This window comes from Gadus morhua, chromosome 20 (assembly GCF_902167405.1).
Source record: "Gadus morhua chromosome 20, gadMor3.0, whole genome shotgun sequence".
Lineage (NCBI taxonomy): Eukaryota > Metazoa > Chordata > Actinopteri > Gadiformes > Gadidae > Gadus > Gadus morhua.
In genome coordinates, this window is record NC_044067.1 from 8,973,523 (window position 1) to 8,989,790 (window position 16,268).

The following is a 16,268-nucleotide window of genomic DNA, read 5'->3' on the forward strand; positions in this document are numbered from 1 at the left end:
CCAACTTTCAAAGATTTTGCTAGATAGCATGTAATCCCGTCACTTCACAACATGCTCTACATTGAAAACACAATTTCACACACTTCAGATGAATCCATGGCAGCCACGACACTCAATGTCTCCAAAGAGGGCCAATCATGCAGCACATCCATGATCGTTCCTGTATGGGTGTCCTTGGCCACTGATCCGTCTAAAGAACATCTTGTTTACGCATTACTGGACACTCAAAGCGACAGCACATTCATTGACAATGAGATAAGCAATGAGCTGCAAGCAAATACCCAACCAGTGAAGCTGAAACTTATAGAGTGAGAGGTTACAACTCTTTCATCCACATTGACCTGCCCCCTGCATATCCAAAAGACTGAATTCCGGGAAATCGTGATCATATACCCACTCACGGAGAAGCAAGAAGATGGCCTCACTTAAGACCAATCGCTGATAAAGTGCCACCCCTCCTCACCTGTGATGTTGGACTTTTGATTTGGTACAACTATCCCAGAGCATTACCCCCCAGACAGGTATTAACGGGGAACAACAACGAGCCATGTTTTAGGCTGCTCGGCACTAGGCTTAGACAGACACCAGCCTGCCTGTGCCACAAAGTCTCTCTAAAGGAACTTCCTCCATATACGCCAATGGATGTGATCAGCGCCCTAGAGTCAGATTTCAAAGACAATAAAGGGGATGACAAAACTGTCACAAGAAGATCTAAATTTTCCTGAACAAACTGAAAGAAGGCATGAGACAAAATGAACAGGGACATAATGAGATGTCATTCCCCTTTAGACAACGGCCACACTTACCTGACAACAGGAGATGTGCCGTCAAGGTGTCGGATGGGACGACTCTCTACCTGAAATGCTTCGCAAACCTGGAAAAGATGAATATAGCTCGATGTTATGTACCCGGAGACTTTGGAGAAGTCATTGAAACAGAATTACACCACTTCTCTTATCTGAGAGTCAAGAACAAAGGAGGAGAGATTCACTGCTCTCTCGTGATAGGAAAGGCCCGTGTCTCTCCAACAAAGCTAATGACAATACCAAGGCGTGAATTTACAGCGGCAGTAGTCTCAGTTACTGTCAGCCACATGCTCAGAGAAGAGCTTGGCTGTGCTAATGCAAAAGAATACTTCTTGACAGACTCCAAAGTAGTGTTAAGCTACATTAACAACCACGCAAGGGGCTTTCACACATTTGTCGCTAACAGGGTGCAGAAGATCCGCAATAGCACAACCCCCCAGAAATGGCATTATGGGCCCACGGATAAGAATCCAGCCGACGGAGCACTGGTTCTCTGGACCCATGTTCCTGTGGGAAAGTGAAGTACCCACTACCCTCAACAGACAATGTGATACCAGCCCTGGCGATAGGAGATCCAGAGATCAGAAAACCTCAAACATTACAAACTTCTGCCTTGCAGACATCGGAACCATTCAGCATTGCAGATCGCTTGTGTAAATTCTTGTCATGGAGCAGAGCCATCAAAGGAGTGGCCCGCCTTGTGAGACGGGCTAAACAAATCAAGTCAAAAGTTCTCTCCACAGTAAATGAACAGAAAGGGGCAGAATGTGTCATAATCAGAGATCTGCAGAGTCAAGCATATGAGAAAGAAATTGAACAGTTAAAGAAAATAAATCAATTGATTAAAAACAACGAACTACCAACTTGATGTCTTTATCGACAAAGACGTGTTGTGAAGGTGGGAGGAACACTCACACACTTCGTCCCTCTCAGATTCACTTAAACATCCCATTGTCATTCCCAAAGAGCATCAGGTCACAAAGCTAATAATAGCTCACAATCACGAAAATACCAAGCATCAAGGCAAGGGCTTTACGGCCAATGAGAAGAGATCCAGTGGATATTGGATACCAGGTATGAGCCAAGCTGTGTCTTCATTCATTCGCCAGTGTGTGATCTGTCGAAGACTTAGGAGACCATCAGAGGGCCAACGTACGAGTGACTTACCTGAAGGACGCATGGAGCCCTCCCATCCCTTCAATTATTGTGGAATGGACTGCTTGGGTCCCTTCGTGACAACAGAGGGAAGGAAACGTCACAAACGATATGGCCTGCTCTTTACTTGCTTTTGTTCACGGGCTATCAACCTGGAAATGCTAGAGGACATGTCTACCGATGCCTTCATTAACAGCTTGCGATGCTTCATCGTCATCAGAGATGCTGTCCGCCATATCCAGTGCCATCAAGGCATGAATTTCGTTGGTGCCAAGAATGAATTCAAGGCTGCTTTACAAGAGCTTGACACCGACAGACTGAGCTTGTTTATGTCACAAAGGCCATGTGACTTTGTGATGAACGCACCCCAGTCAAGTCATGCAGGTGGAGTGTGGGAGCGTCGGATCAAAACAGTCAGAAGTGTCCTCAACTCAGACACACTGACTCTGTACTACAAACTCTGCTATATGGAGCTATGGCTATAGTCAAGAGTAAGACCCCTCACTGTAGACACCTTGTTCAGTCCTGATAGTCTGGAGCCTTTGACCACCAATCACCTCATCTAAATGTAGACCGGCCCAGCACTGCCTCCGCCCGGCCCATTCCCCAGAGAGGACGTATACAGAGCAAAGAGATGGCGAAGGGAGCAACATTTAGCGGAGCAGTTCTGGAGCCGCTGGAAACAAAAATATCTGCATAGCATCTTGGCAAGACAGAAATGGCATAAGAAAATAAACTTGCAAGTAGGTGATGTTGTCATGGACAACATGAACTGTCCCCTAGAGGTGAGTGGAAACTTGCAAGAGTCATAGAGACTGTCAAGGGAAAGGATGGACTTGTAAGAAGAGCAAAAATCTCTGTTGGAGATAAGAGACTGAGCGAAAAGGGTGAGCGTTTGAGTAAGCTCTCTTTGTTGGAGCGTCCTGTGCAGAAACTGGTCCTGCTGCTAGGAGCTACTTAGAAAGAAAAAATAATTGTAAGAAAGAGAAGAAATTATTTTCTATAATTAATGTAAAGGACCCGATTTCTAAATTAGTTCTCAAGAAAACACAGCACTATTGAGTATTCATGAGCTATAATTATTATGAGCTTTTATTTTTTGGTGAATTTATAATGCCTTATATTCTGCCTTGTTGGAAGGACTTTTATGTTGAAATAATGTGCTGTATTGAGAGCGGGTTCCTGGCGCGAACGAAGGAGAAGAACAGAACGCAACAGAAACGTTAACAAAGACACAAAGATAGCGATACAGTTTAAATATTTAATTGTTTTAGCACCTGCCGAAGAGGCACAAGGTCAGTGTTCATGTAATAATATACGGTTAACATATGTTAAAGTCATTTGAAATGATTTTGTACGGTAATAAAACATTTCTTACGTGTGTTAAGTTCACAAAATTCTACTCACGTGGTATATGAACTCTGCTCTTGTGTCGTGTTACTTCGGTTCTCCCCCCTTACTATGGTGCTCCCGGTCAAATTTGACCGGCCTGTTTTAACTGCCCTTACAATAACAAAAAAAACAATGATCATTACCAAATTTTATTGAACTCCCTTTTAACCTGTAAACAATGTCTCAGACTACTGGTTTACATGAATAACTGCAGTGAATAGACACAGAAATTGAAAGTTGTATTCCAAAATTAACATTTATTGTAAAAAAAAAAGAGAAAAATCAAAACAGAGACCAAATTCACAGAACATCAACATGAACACATCGTGTCTGTGTGTGTGTGTGTGGTGTGTGTGTGTGTGTGTGTGGTGTGTGTGTGTGTGTGTGTGTGTGTGTGTGTGTGTGTGTGTGTGTGTGTGTGTGTGTGTGTGTTCAAACACAGGAGTGGCATTTTGCAATCAGGTCGCAGTGTGCCTTGCAAACATATGCATCACATTTGAAACATGTAAGACTTGCACAGAGCTCGCATCTCTTCAGTTTCTGCCCCTGTTTTGCATGCTGACAGGATGTTGTGGAACAATGCCACAGGCCAACGAGCTGTCATTCACTTGCAGGTGTATGTACCAGTAAGCTGCAATGAAAGAAACAATGACTAGATTTGAAACAATATTAAATCTGTCTTACACAAAATGTTTTACATGAATAAAGTAAATCAAATGCATGACAGATGAAAATATACATTACCTTATCAAGACAGTCAACGCCTCCTTTATTTCTGTTGTAGTCCAGGATGATCTGGGGTTTCCTGTGCTCTGCTTTGCTGACAGTCGCGTATTTGTGTTGAGTGCTCATCAGAATGACATACTTATTTTTCTTGGGCAAATATGACACAAGACTGTGTGTGTCACTGAAAGCAAATTTGGATGCGAGTGCATTTCTCCCTCCGGTCGAAACCAGTGCAGGGGGAAGTTGAGGCTTCTTCTTCCTCACTGTCCCCACCATGGTGAGCTTTCTTTTCAGCAGCTCAACAAGCCCATGTGTTGTGAAAAAGTTAGCACAAGTGATGTTATGCCCCTTGAGACCGGCTGTCATGTCCAACACAACACGCATGCCTTGTTTTTTTTTGGCCTTCCAGTAACAGGTTTCCCTGTGTAAACCTGCATATTCCAGGCGTAGCTGCTCCTGGCATCACATGCTGCCCAGATCTTGATCCCATACTTGCCTGGTTTGCTTGGGATGTACTGTTTGAATGGACAGCGACCTCTGAAAGGGACCAGGCGCTCGTCCACTGTCACCTCAGGGCCTGGATTGTACATCAGTGGTAGGCACTCCACCCACCTGTCCCAAACGTTCCTGATGGCAGCCAGTTTGTCGTCTCGCCAGCGGAAAGGTTGTGTAGCTCTGTCATCAAATCTGATTACTCTTGAGAGGACATGAAACTGCTGCAGGGACATAGTTGACCGGAATATAGGCCTTCCTGACTCTGCATCCCACAGACTTTTTGTAGCCTCATTGTTGGACCGATGTACTCCTGCTAGAATCAACAGACCCATGTAGGCTTGGGGGTCTACCTGGTCCAATGCCTTCCATGTGTCCGCAAACACACGTCCCCCTTCCAGGTTTGTCATCGCCAGTATAATTTCCACAATGGACTCTGGAAAAAAGAGCTGGAAGCTGGACTTGATGTCATCCACACGAGATGTTGCATACCGTGTTGGCCCTGGTGTCATCCTAATGACGCTTTCCCCTCTTGCTCTGCCTCATCTGTCCTGGGGGGATGAATACCAGAGAAAGTTGCCATCCTCGGACTGGAATTCCACCTCAGGTTTGTCTTCCCCAGGGGCCTCTTCCCCAGGTGCCTCTTCCCCAGGGGCCTCTTCCCCAGGGGCCTCTTCCTCAGGGGCCTCTTCCCCAGGGGCCTCTTCCTCAGGGGCCTCTTCCTCGCCATCTGTTGACTGTTTGGTCTCATGATGGTCTGGATCAAAATCAGGATCGTTGTCTTCTATTTCTGAGACTTCCTCCTCTATTTCTGGTTCAACTTCAATCCCCTCATCAGTTTGAAAAAAAAGGTCAAGAGCCTCTCTGACAGAAAATCGTCTGATCGGGCGCCGACTCATTGTGTTCATAGTAAAATACGAGCGATGCACAAGCAAGCTACATATAGGGGATCTGTGAGAAGATATCATACATTTTGTATTGAAAGTGTGGTTCAGTTCAGTCTGAAAGGGGTTCACGTGGGGTGGGGTGTGTGTGTGTGTGCGTGCGTGCGTGCCTGAACGTGTGTGTGTGTGTGCGTGTCCGTGAAAGTGTGTGTGTGTTGTGCACGTGAGTGTAGGTGTGTGTGCGTGTGTGGTGGTGGTGGATTTGTGGTTGTGTACTATCTGATGGATGAACACAAGCTAGGATCACCCATTCATTTCCTATGGCGGTCATTTTTGACCGGGAACACCACAAGTGTTACAAAGTTGACTAAACAACTTGAAATTCAATGAAATTAGTGATCAGCAATTGTATATGTTCAAATGCCTAGTGTGGAGGATATCATAAGCCCTCGAGACAAATAAATGTAAAACACAATATTTGTGATTGATTGAAATGGAAATCGGTCAGATTTGACGCACTGAGCCCACTGATTCAGTCATTGAATTCAAACACTAGGTGATTTAAAATAATGCGTTAACTTTATTCTCAGTTTGTTTTGAATTTGTATTTCTGTTAAGTACAAAGATTATGGCAAGCAGCATAAGGAAGAGAGAACCAGATCAATAGCTTGCTATAGTACATAGAACATAACATAACGCAAACCTCTGGTGCGCATTGCAGTGATTTAAAGGCCAGATTTATGTACGGACAAGTTTGCAATTATTGGCATGAAATTATCAGAAGTTGTTTAGTGTTTCCCTATTTAATGGAAATTATAGTGGAGTCAAAGACATAAAGAGGAAGTCAAAAAGAAAAGAGAGCAGGTTTAAAGTAAAGATGTCAGATGTAGTGATCTCTTCTTGCTTTCCAGTGGTGGTTTTGCAGATGACGCTTCTGCTTTAGCCTATTGTACAGTCTATGGCTAGAGCATGTGTATAGAACATAGCCCTGAAATGCATTAATTAGTATTATATATCATCAGGATACTGGTGAGAAATTCCTCACATTTACGAAAGCTACTATTTTTGTATAAGTGCATAATAAATTAAATTAACACAAAATAGGTGATATATTTTAACCTCCCCCGTCTTCCTCATCAGGCGGGTTTAGAAGGCAACAACCTTCTTTAATTCGAACACATAATTTCCTTGATATAATAAAACAAACATTCATTTGTTTTCATTTGCAAATAAGTGAACGAAATAAGTACAAGGCCTATTTGTGTCCATTAGCTACACATGGTTTTGCCCAGCTGAGCAATAAGCCATCTTTTCAAAGCCAAAAATGTAACACATTCGATGCTGGTTTCAGACATGCATGTTGCAGAGGTCCAAACTAGGACCAATCACGAGAGTAAATCCAGACTCTAAGCGCACGTCTCTGTGGAGCTAGTTTGGTCAAGAGTCTTTTTCAACAGATGGAACCCGGGGAGACGAGTTTTGTTTGTCCGTGCGCATCAGGGTGTGGATTCTTTGTCCCCACCCTGACGTGCGTGTTGCGTGTTGGTCCGCGGTGGCGTTTTGCTGGGCGACAGAGGCGACGGGGGCTGAGAACCTTCAGTCCTGGCGCCGGACATGCCGTCCTCCTCCTCCTCCTCTTCCCTCTGCTGTACGGAGGACAGGTACTGCTCCAGCAGGCTGCAATCAGCGCTGTCCCCGCCCGCTAGGGACACACAGCCCCCAGGGTTGGCCAGGGCCAGGGCCCGCACAGTCTCTAGGGAGTCCACAGTGCCGCTGCTGAGAAAGCTGTCCTCCAGGGCCACCTGCTGCTCACATGTTGACTGGAAGCCGGAGTCCGGGAAGGACGACTGCGTGTGGGCCGGTTCTGTGGTGCTGCAGCAAGCCGCTGGGACCAAGGGCTGACAGGACGCAGGAGCCGGCGTCACAGCCGGGGCCTCGCAGGGCTTCATGCTGGCTAGCTGCCCCTCGACAGAGTGCTGCCACCGCTGCATTGACTGGAGCTGTGGGCGGAGCATTCCCATGTAGTCATAACGAGGATGGAAAAAGGGGCAGAATATTGCTTTCGACGCATATATTTGAACATGTATTACGTTAAAAGCTTCACATCCCTCACCTGTTTCCAAAGAAATTTGACAGCCTCCTCCTGAACCATCCTCTGCAACCTTTCTTCCTCATAGCGTCCCTGCATTCTGCAGGACAAGACAGGCAAGTTCTGTAAATCTGTGAATAAACCCTGCAAGCAAATGACGTCAAGTCGCAGGTAACTGAACAGTTGCATGATCTTTAAAAATAGCACAGGGGACTTCGTTACATACATGAAGCAGGAGATCAGCCATCAACATACCTCTCCAGCTCCCCTGATAGGAAGACTATGTGCTCCTGCATCCTGTGCAGGCGGATCTCACTGCGGACCTCCCGGGCGACGGGGTGGTAGTGGCGGGCGTACTGGCCCCGCCACCATGACTGTATCCTCACCGCTGCCCTGTCTCCGTCCAGGTCCACTACCACCTTCTGCTGGGGCTCCTCCAGCACCTCCCCCCCCCCACTGACTGGGGGGGTTCCTGGTGCCGGTCCGACCTGCGCCCGGCTGGGCCCGACGACGGGTGGACAAGCTGTTGAGACATCAGCGCCCTCACGGTGACCGGCCGTCGCCTGGCTTTCCGTATCGATGACAGTCTCCTGTCGCACCGTCTCTGGACACTGATAACAGATGTCTGCGATAAGTGACTTCCTTGGCAGGGATGGGCGTTCCGGGGCCAGAGAGTCGGGCTCAAACGTTTCGGTCTCGTCCTCGCTCTCTGAGAGAGCCGCCTTGGGCTCTCCTACGTCGGCAGCCGCGGGCAGGAAGGTGGAGACGGCGGAAAGCAGGCTGCCGCTGGGTCTATCCTCGTCTGTTTGCACGTCCTCCAGGTGGAGGGACTCCTCTGCTGCTGCTCTGGTGCTGCGAAGCACAGGCCCCGGCTGGTGGGAGGAGTCCGACCTCATCCAGGTGTTGTACTGAACCGTGGGCTCTGGAACAGGAATGGGTGAAAGATTGACAAACCAAATTACAATTAAATTGTTATTGATGTTTTCTCCTTATTTGATACAAAGCTGTCTACAGTAAACGTTCTATCCACTATAAAGTAGTGCAGCGATTCAGTTGGCCGTGATCCGCTGCCACTGTACTCGCTGAAACAACGGTAATGCAGGTCGGCGACGCAAAACACAAACACACCATACATTTTTATTTATATTAATTCTATTACAAAAACATTATTCTATGTAAAAACAATAATCATTCTTTGTTATTTTTACTTTAAACCTTTCGAAAAGCCTGAGCAATGTGATAGGAACTTATGGTAGGCCATCCTACGTGGGATGAGCGATGATCTGAAAATGGAAATAAAATTGCGGTATTGATTGGTCCAAAAGTGTAGGATTGAGCTCTGAAGGCGCCTGTGCGATGCTGGGCCAGCACAGTGCAGTGCTTGCCCAGTACCTGGGTAAAAGCTGTCTGTCAACTGCAATGAACATAGCGTAGCGCTGGCTATAAAGAAAATGCCTGCAAAACCCCTTCGCCAGCTACAGTGACCCTCAAAGGCCAGAGTGCAAAAGAGAAGTGAAATCGTGTCTCAGCGCATTGGAACTAGCTTTCGCACAGAAGTACCTGACAAACCTTTGGTTTTGTCAGATCGGGATACTCAACAAAGCTTTCACTTGGTCGAGTCTCCCGATCTGTCCAGCAGAGCTCTGCGATTTCTGATGCCCTGAAGACGAATCTCTGGGAGACTGGCTTTCCTGGCATTGAAGACGAAATACATGAGTAAACTGAATGTTGAGCCCAATCCAAGACTGAGACTGCTATCCCTTAAGCCAGACATTAAGCATTTGGCGTCTGCCACGCAACATAAGCCGTCTCATTAGGTGAGTCAACAATAGGGGGCTCCTATTACGGTTGGTTTTATCAGCACCGGCGTTGCTGAGACAATATCGTTCCTAACATTATGTGAATGTTCCATGCATATAAGGTTATTATTAACACATCTCTTCTTCTTTTTACCACTACTGCACTGTATGTATGAGACTGCATATGATTGTTAAAATAAACGTCCTCCGATTAGCACTGTTCGGTAACCATATAACTTCTGGGCGGATGTGGGCCGTGAACACTTTCAAGGGCTCCGCGACTCCGAAAAAGGTTGGGCACCACTGAAGTGATGTTCATAGCACAGAAATGACATGAAACAATCCCTTGCCAGTTGTAGCAAGCTCCTCTCACCCATCTCTCTGGCCGATGGAACAGCGCCTGTTGGGGTGGATCTATTGTCTGCCATTACTGGGGCCAGAGGGGCAGTATGCTGTGGACTGAGGGTCTCCACGTCCAAGTGAGTAGGGCGAGGCGGGCTGGGAGAGCCTCCTGTCTGCTGCAACAGTTGCCTTTGGTGAAGCCTGAAAGAAAACAAAAAACCAAAGCAAACATGTTGCTCGGATCACAGTAAATTTCACTCTGGGTAGAGCCGTAGAACAGGGTATCAGTAATGTGCACTTTGATGCTGCTTTATCAACATTAACCACTGGGGGCCTGCTGTGTGTGTGTGTGTTGTGTGTGTGTGTGTGTTTGTGTGTGTGTGTGTGTGTGTGTGCGTGCGTACCTCTGCTTACTGAGGATCTTCTCCAGCTTGGCGTCCTCGGCCGTCTCCAGGGCTGGGCTGGTGGTCAGGGGACACACGGTGGCCAGGTACTGGACCAGCTGCACGTGCTGACCCGGTCGATACGAGCGACCTTTGCCCTGGCTGTACAGCCATTCTGCCTTTAAACTGGTAGTGGAAGAAATACATTACTGCTACTAGACGGTGAGATAACTACCCAAGATGACGACATTCATTTCAGGGGAGTAATATTGAGGCTTAGGTCCACGTTGTTTTGCTCACTTTTCTTTCTGTGTAACCACATAGCCGTCCAGCACCTTGAGGCTCAGGCACCAGCTCATGACGTAAGGTCTGTAGTCAAACCCTGGCAGCGACGGGTGGACATCACACATGGATTGCTCATAATAGAGAGCTGCTCCAGTTCCTGGAGAGGTGCAAAGTAGGAGGCCTAAAGTAGAGCACAGAAGGAGCACCAGTTAGATGGAGGGGGAGAAATAAATCTAACTTATGTTGATTTTAATACAGTTAAACGGTTTCTGCATGAGAGCTACCTCATTGAGATCCCTTATCTCATTTTCCGCCAAGGAGAGAATCGATAGACGCGTGGGTAGGTGGGCAGGAATCGTACGGAGTGTCGTTAGGCTGTTCCCGTGAAGCAAGAGTGTCTGCAATAAAAAGAACATGGCAGCAAATCTAAACAGGTGAGTCGTACATGAAGAATGGATGGCTTGCTACTTCTCACTTCCTCTGAATCCTTACTTTTAAGGCCAACAGCTTGGTCAAATCGCCAAGAGTTGATATGTTATTGTCGGACAGGTCCAGGTGTTGCAGGGAAATGCAGTTGTGAAGTTGCTCAATGACCTAAAGAAAATAGAGGACGATAGTAAATACTCCAAATAAATAAATAAATAAATACTACATTTTCACATTTTCTTTGGTCCGCCGAAAAAAAACCTGCTGCCGCTTAAGTGTGCACTAATAAATATAACAAATACATGATATAGCAGTCGGGGATAAATAATTTTCCTAACGTCCCATCCACGTACCTTGATGTTGTTACCGGAGAGGTTGAGCCACTCAAGCTGAGGCAGGTCCCGAAGGCCCTCGATGTAACCAATGCTGTTATTGGGCAGGTTCAGAACCCTTAGCGCTGTTAGCCGGCACACACCCATCATCCGCACCAGACGGTTGCTGGCAACAGAGAGCTGGGGACAATGACAGCAATTATATATATATAGAAACATATACATACACACACAAAAATAAACTTTACATACAAATATATGTATCAATAGAAGAGAGAGAGCGAGTGAGCACCTGTTGTAACCCTGGACTTCTTTCAAGATGGTCTAGTTTCATGATATTGTTGCGATCCAGAATGAGGGTATGGGTTTCATCTGAGCATGTAAAACTCGGTTCCAACTTATGGATTCCCTGGGCTGAGAGGTCCACCACAGGGCCTAAAACAATGGACCGGAAGGGGTTGGACGGTTGGTTGGATGTAATTTTCCTATTAAACTGTTAACATCATGAGCCAACACAAACATAACACATTTGAAACAAGTAGTTATTACACAAACAACATTTGAACCAGCATGATCATACAGACAGAACGGTTCCTGATCAGTTTAGACAACAATATTACACTCCGAAGTTAATAGAAGATGATATTGCTTAAACACGGACAAGTTGTGACAACCATCACAACAATAGCAGGCAGAACAAGCTAATGGCAAGTTGATGATACGAACCAAATAATTTCCATCATTATTATTAATGATTCGTATCAACTGATAGTTATTAATGTCTCAAAGTGTCTAGGTTTAAAAGCGAATAACTGAATATGATGCTGCAGCACCTTGTGGCTTATGGTACATCACCGATACAACAACACTCATCCTGGTGCCGACGCTAGCTCACATCAACATTAGCTTTGGGCCATTCTACTGCTAATTAGCACTAGCAACAATTGTAGGCCCAGCGGAGAGTTATCGAAACGCATAAAGTTCAGGCATTGAATTGTCATTCAGCCCTTATTATGAAGCTTACCAGCGTTTGCATCAAGTTTAAAATCGGATACCCCCATCTCCACAGCCCTGTCAAGAAGGCTGGCGACGCTGGTACAACAGTTACACTCTTATGCACACTGATCACAGATGTTCCAAACAACAATCTTTTGCTCAGTTGAAGCCTGCCTGTTGAGCTCAATGCACCACAGACCGATCCGTTAAGTTTAGTATTAGCAGCATGTGTGATTCGGATTATTATTTCGCTAACATTTCTGTTCATTCGTTCCCGCTTCTGCTAAACACTCGGCAACCATAGCTACGCTCCTACCGTTGGCGCAGTGATTACGTCGACAATTGGATAAAAGGCATAAAATACAAATTATATATATATTTATTTATTTTTTATGTATGTAGGAGATTATTTGAAACGCATTTTGCATTTTTAACAGCGAAACATATATATTACAATTGTTCATAAATCCAAATTCAGGTGACATTATTTAGTTTCCGTATCCGCTTGTCTTTCTTTCCGGTTTTGTGCCCTCTCGTAGCCATCATGAAGTGAGTTCCAGGAATATAATCTATGATCATCCTAGTATATAAATAAGCACTAACTTAACGTTATGATCGTTTTGGTTAGGAATATTATGTTAAACTCAATGGTGGTGTGTATTTGTCCTTTTCAGGGTCGAGTTGTGCAGTTTTAGCGGGTATAAAATCTACCCCGGTCATGGCCGCCGATACGCCAGGATAGACGGAAAGGTAACGCTTCTTTGAGATATACGTGTTTTTTTATTTATCGTGTCTCGCTTTTCACATTTGATCAGTCAAACAAGTGTGGGCTTACTGTGTTCCAATGTTTTTTTAAAGTGGTAACTATGCCATGAAAGCCACATACAGATAAGTTATTGATGCCGGCCTTGTCGGCATGGAATGACATAGCTATGGTTGCTAACTACACGTACGTTGTTTATAGTTGTTGCAATAAACGAACTGCTTCACCCTGCCTATTCAACACTCCAGCACATGATGGCTGTGGAGACGGCATTCATGCTATCCACTTTTCACCTGCCATTCGTATCAAAATCACGCAAGAGTCCTGTCAATAGCATCATAGTATTTCAACTTTCAACAGGTTTTCCAGTTCTTGAATGGCAAGTGCGAGGCCGCCTTCCTGTCAAAGAGGAATCCTAGACAGATCAACTGGACAGTTCTGTACAGGCGCAAGCACAAGAAGGGCCAATCTGTAAGTTTTCTCAGGGACTTGTTTTTTTTTTATGCAGGTGTCCCATGTTTAGGATTGAGACTTGTTGACTGACTGGTTATTTTCCATTTTGGCTGCAGGTTAATGGTGTGCACAGTGTAGTCTGTGATATGTGCTGTTGCAGGACTGTGTTTTACAGCCTCTGCAGCAGTGCTCATGCCAAACCTGCAGCCATAGACTAAATGGTGATCATAGTACTGGCCCTTGAAGTCTTCATTGACATTATACCATTGGTCGGCCTCCATACTCTCCTACAATCCAAACTTTTGCATTTGTGTATGATTGGAATGTAGAATGGATGGTGTATTGAAAGACTGGTGAATGTTAACCCGGTAGTAAGAATTGGGAAAGGGTTAACAATGTACTGATTTGGAGGCTTTCCCATCCATTTTGACAGGAAGAGGTAGCAAAGAAGCGCACACGTCGCGCCGTGAAGTTCCAGAGGGCCATTACTGGTGCCTCTCTTGCTGATATCATGGCCAAGAGGAACCAGAAGCCAGAGGTTCGCAAGGCCCAGCGGGAGCAGGCCATCAGGTATGTTGATACACCTCCACGGGACGAGAAGAGTACTCGCCTCTGCAGCTCCACTAAGAGCAGAGTAAAAATGTGGACTCAAAATGTGCAAAGTGCATTCAAACTGATGCTAGTCAGCTTGAAATAGCATTTTACGTGTATATATATATATTTATTATTATTCTTGGCTTGAGTGCATATCACTTATTCTTACCACTGATAACCTGCTATCAATCCATATGTGAAATCATTTTAAGTAAATGTATTGCCTTTAGAGATCACCCCTGCCTTAAAGATTAGGTTAATTCATTTTTAAGAGTGTTGGAACTTTATTAATCCTGATGCTTGCTTGAACAAAGATGCAAGTGTATTTTCTGTTTTCCAATTAACTCAAGGAAATTATTTTCTGCTAGCATAGCTGATCCATATCAGTCCTTTTTTTTTTTTTTGGTTGATCTTTCTGGTTGATATTAGGATCTCTAGCAGCAAAACTGAGTGAAAGTGGCTTAAAATAAATGTTCTGAATGTACCACACAGGATTCATGCAGACGACCACTAATGTAGAATAACGTCACAGTCCCAATGCCATTTGGATTGAGACTTGTAGACTGGTTATTTTCCTTTTGGCTGCAGGTTAATGGTGTGCACAGTGTAGTCTGTGATATGTGCTGTTGCTGGACTGTGTTTTACAGCCTCCGCAGCAGTGCTCATGCCAAACCTACAGCCATAGATTAACTGGTGATCATAGTACTGGCCCTTGACGTCTTCATTGACACACCATTGGTCGGCCTCCATACTCTCCTACAATCTAAACTTTTGCATATGTCTATGATTGGAATGTAGAACTCAAAATAAGGATTCTGAGTGTACCATACAGGATTCTTGCAGACTACCACTAATGTATGATAACATCACGTTCCAATGGCATTTGTTAAAATCAATGCAATGGTGCATGAGACTATAGTTTCGGGCAGAAGTGTAATGTATTTGTAGTCGTGCAGATTGATTTGTGAAGACCATCTAACAGTTTATCTGGGTGTTCTAGGGCTGCCAAGGAGGTCAAGAAGGCCAAGCAGGCAACCAAGAAGCCAGCGACCACCACAACAAAGGTAACATGAAGCCGACTTGCCCGTTTTTAAATCTAGATTTACAAAGGATAGCCCCAGCTACTCAAGCAAGCATAGTGCTACTGGAGAGTAACAGAAAGCTGCTTAAATTCTACCCAGTCGGCTGGTGTATTTTTCCTTCCTATACATGTACATCTTGGTCCTGCTGCGTCAAACTTTATGTTGAGGATTAAAGAGTTAAACTGATTATTTTCCATTTTGGCTGAAGGTGGATGGTGTGCACAGTGTAATCTGTGTTATGCGCTGTTGCGGGACTGTGTTTTACAGCCTCCGCAGCAGTGCTCATGCCACACCTGAAGCCATAGACTAACTGGTGATCATAGTACTGGCCCTTGACGTCTTCATTGACACACCATTGGTCGGCCTCCATATTCTCCTACAATGTTAAATGTTGCATACGTGTATGATTGGGATATTATAGAATTGCAAGGCATATTGAAAGAACTAGCGATGATGATTCTACACATGTTTGAATTGGTGATCAATTCCTAGAGAAATAATGGCAATGATATGGGACATTTAAACCAGTGCATTAAATCACAGAATTGCGTGACAGGTGGTCCTGACGAGCTTCAATATGGCCGTTTCATTCCCATGTATTTGGCTATAGTCTGTCAAATACTACTGATTCTCTGAACCTGGGTTTAGTGTGGTATGGACAACGATCTTAATTGCTATCTTGAAACGTTCATTTCTCTTTGACAGGCTCCAACCAAGGCGGCCCCAAAAACCAAGATTGCAAAGCCCATGAAGGTCAATGCACCACGTGTTGGAGGAAAACGCTAAATCTGTTTGTGTGGGCTGTTGATAAATAAATCTTTTCTTGGATAACGTTTTGTGAGGCAAATTTTGTACATGTATAAAGTCAAGTTGAGAACACGTCCGCCTTCTATGAAGGATGTATGACATTCAAGGGTGTATCTATCAATTATAAAGTGTCCATAGTTTCTACATAGGACAGCGTTCACATCATTTCAAGGATTCATCAAATGTGTGCCTGATGGCCAAAAAAACAACTTTGCATTTTTGGCTGTGACGGCAAATGATTCCCTGATCTGTTCATGGCTGTGCCCTTTTAACAGATCACACTGCAATAATGGCTCTTAAAATGTTTACTCTTAATCGATTCAGCCTTAGACTAAAACTTCGCAACACGTGACAAGTTGCGCTAGTGACTTTAGTCACTGGCACAACTTGGTAAGGGACATGGTCATTTTTGTAGTCCAAATAAAAATACCTGGTTTTGAAAAGGCCAGGGTGTCGATCCTA

General features: G+C 44.9%; 2 protein-coding genes, 1 long non-coding RNA gene and 3 other non-coding genes across 6 annotated transcripts; 5 read left to right on the plus strand and 1 right to left on the minus strand.

Moving 5' to 3' along the window:
* Window positions 1–6,012: 6,012 nt before the first annotated feature.
* Window positions 6,013–12,446, minus strand: cep97 (centrosomal protein 97). The gene is given in 12 exon segments (XM_030344206.1): window positions 6,013–7,455; window positions 7,569–7,644; window positions 7,800–8,466; window positions 9,717–9,886; window positions 10,090–10,254; window positions 10,369–10,465; window positions 10,468–10,534; window positions 10,638–10,751; window positions 10,846–10,947; window positions 11,133–11,291; window positions 11,404–11,546; window positions 12,136–12,446. Coding segments are annotated over 12 exon segments (2,301 nt in total). The 5' UTR covers window positions 12,173–12,446; the 3' UTR covers window positions 6,013–6,951.
* LOC115533620 (uncharacterized) lies at window positions 10,153–10,827 on the plus strand. The gene is made up of 3 exons (XR_003974213.1): window positions 10,153–10,290; window positions 10,393–10,435; window positions 10,672–10,827. It is a non-coding gene; the product is annotated as an uncharacterized LOC115533620 (long non-coding RNA).
* Window positions 12,447–12,589: 143 nt separating the features above from the next.
* rpl24 (ribosomal protein L24) lies at window positions 12,590–15,831 on the plus strand. The gene is made up of 6 exons (XM_030344209.1): window positions 12,590–12,656; window positions 12,782–12,857; window positions 13,231–13,341; window positions 13,757–13,893; window positions 14,918–14,981; window positions 15,705–15,831. The coding sequence occupies exons 1-6, from the start codon at window positions 12,652–12,654 to the stop codon at window positions 15,783–15,785; spliced, it is 474 nt and encodes a 157-aa protein (XP_030200069.1). The 5' UTR covers window positions 12,590–12,651; the 3' UTR covers window positions 15,786–15,831.
* LOC115533758 (small nucleolar RNA SNORA23) lies at window positions 13,439–13,618 on the plus strand. Its single transcript, XR_003974249.1, has one exon. It is a non-coding gene; the product is annotated as a small nucleolar RNA SNORA23 (small nucleolar RNA).
* Window positions 14,505–14,681, plus strand: LOC115533760 (small nucleolar RNA SNORA23). The gene has a single exon (XR_003974251.1). It is a non-coding gene; the product is annotated as a small nucleolar RNA SNORA23 (small nucleolar RNA).
* LOC115533759 (small nucleolar RNA SNORA23) lies at window positions 15,207–15,383 on the plus strand. Its single transcript, XR_003974250.1, has one exon. It is a non-coding gene; the product is annotated as a small nucleolar RNA SNORA23 (small nucleolar RNA).
* Window positions 15,832–16,268: the final 437 nt, after the last annotated feature.

Bases quoted from the DNA above. Each gene is read 5' to 3' on its own strand.
- rpl24 (XM_030344209.1), top strand. The intron at 13,894-14,917 runs GTATGTTGATAC...TGGGTGTTCTAG, and splicing joins CAGCGGGAGCAGGCCATCAG to GGCTGCCAAGGAGGTCAAGA. The intron at 14,982-15,704 runs GTAACATGAAGC...TCTCTTTGACAG, and splicing joins CAGCGACCACCACAACAAAG to GCTCCAACCAAGGCGGCCCC.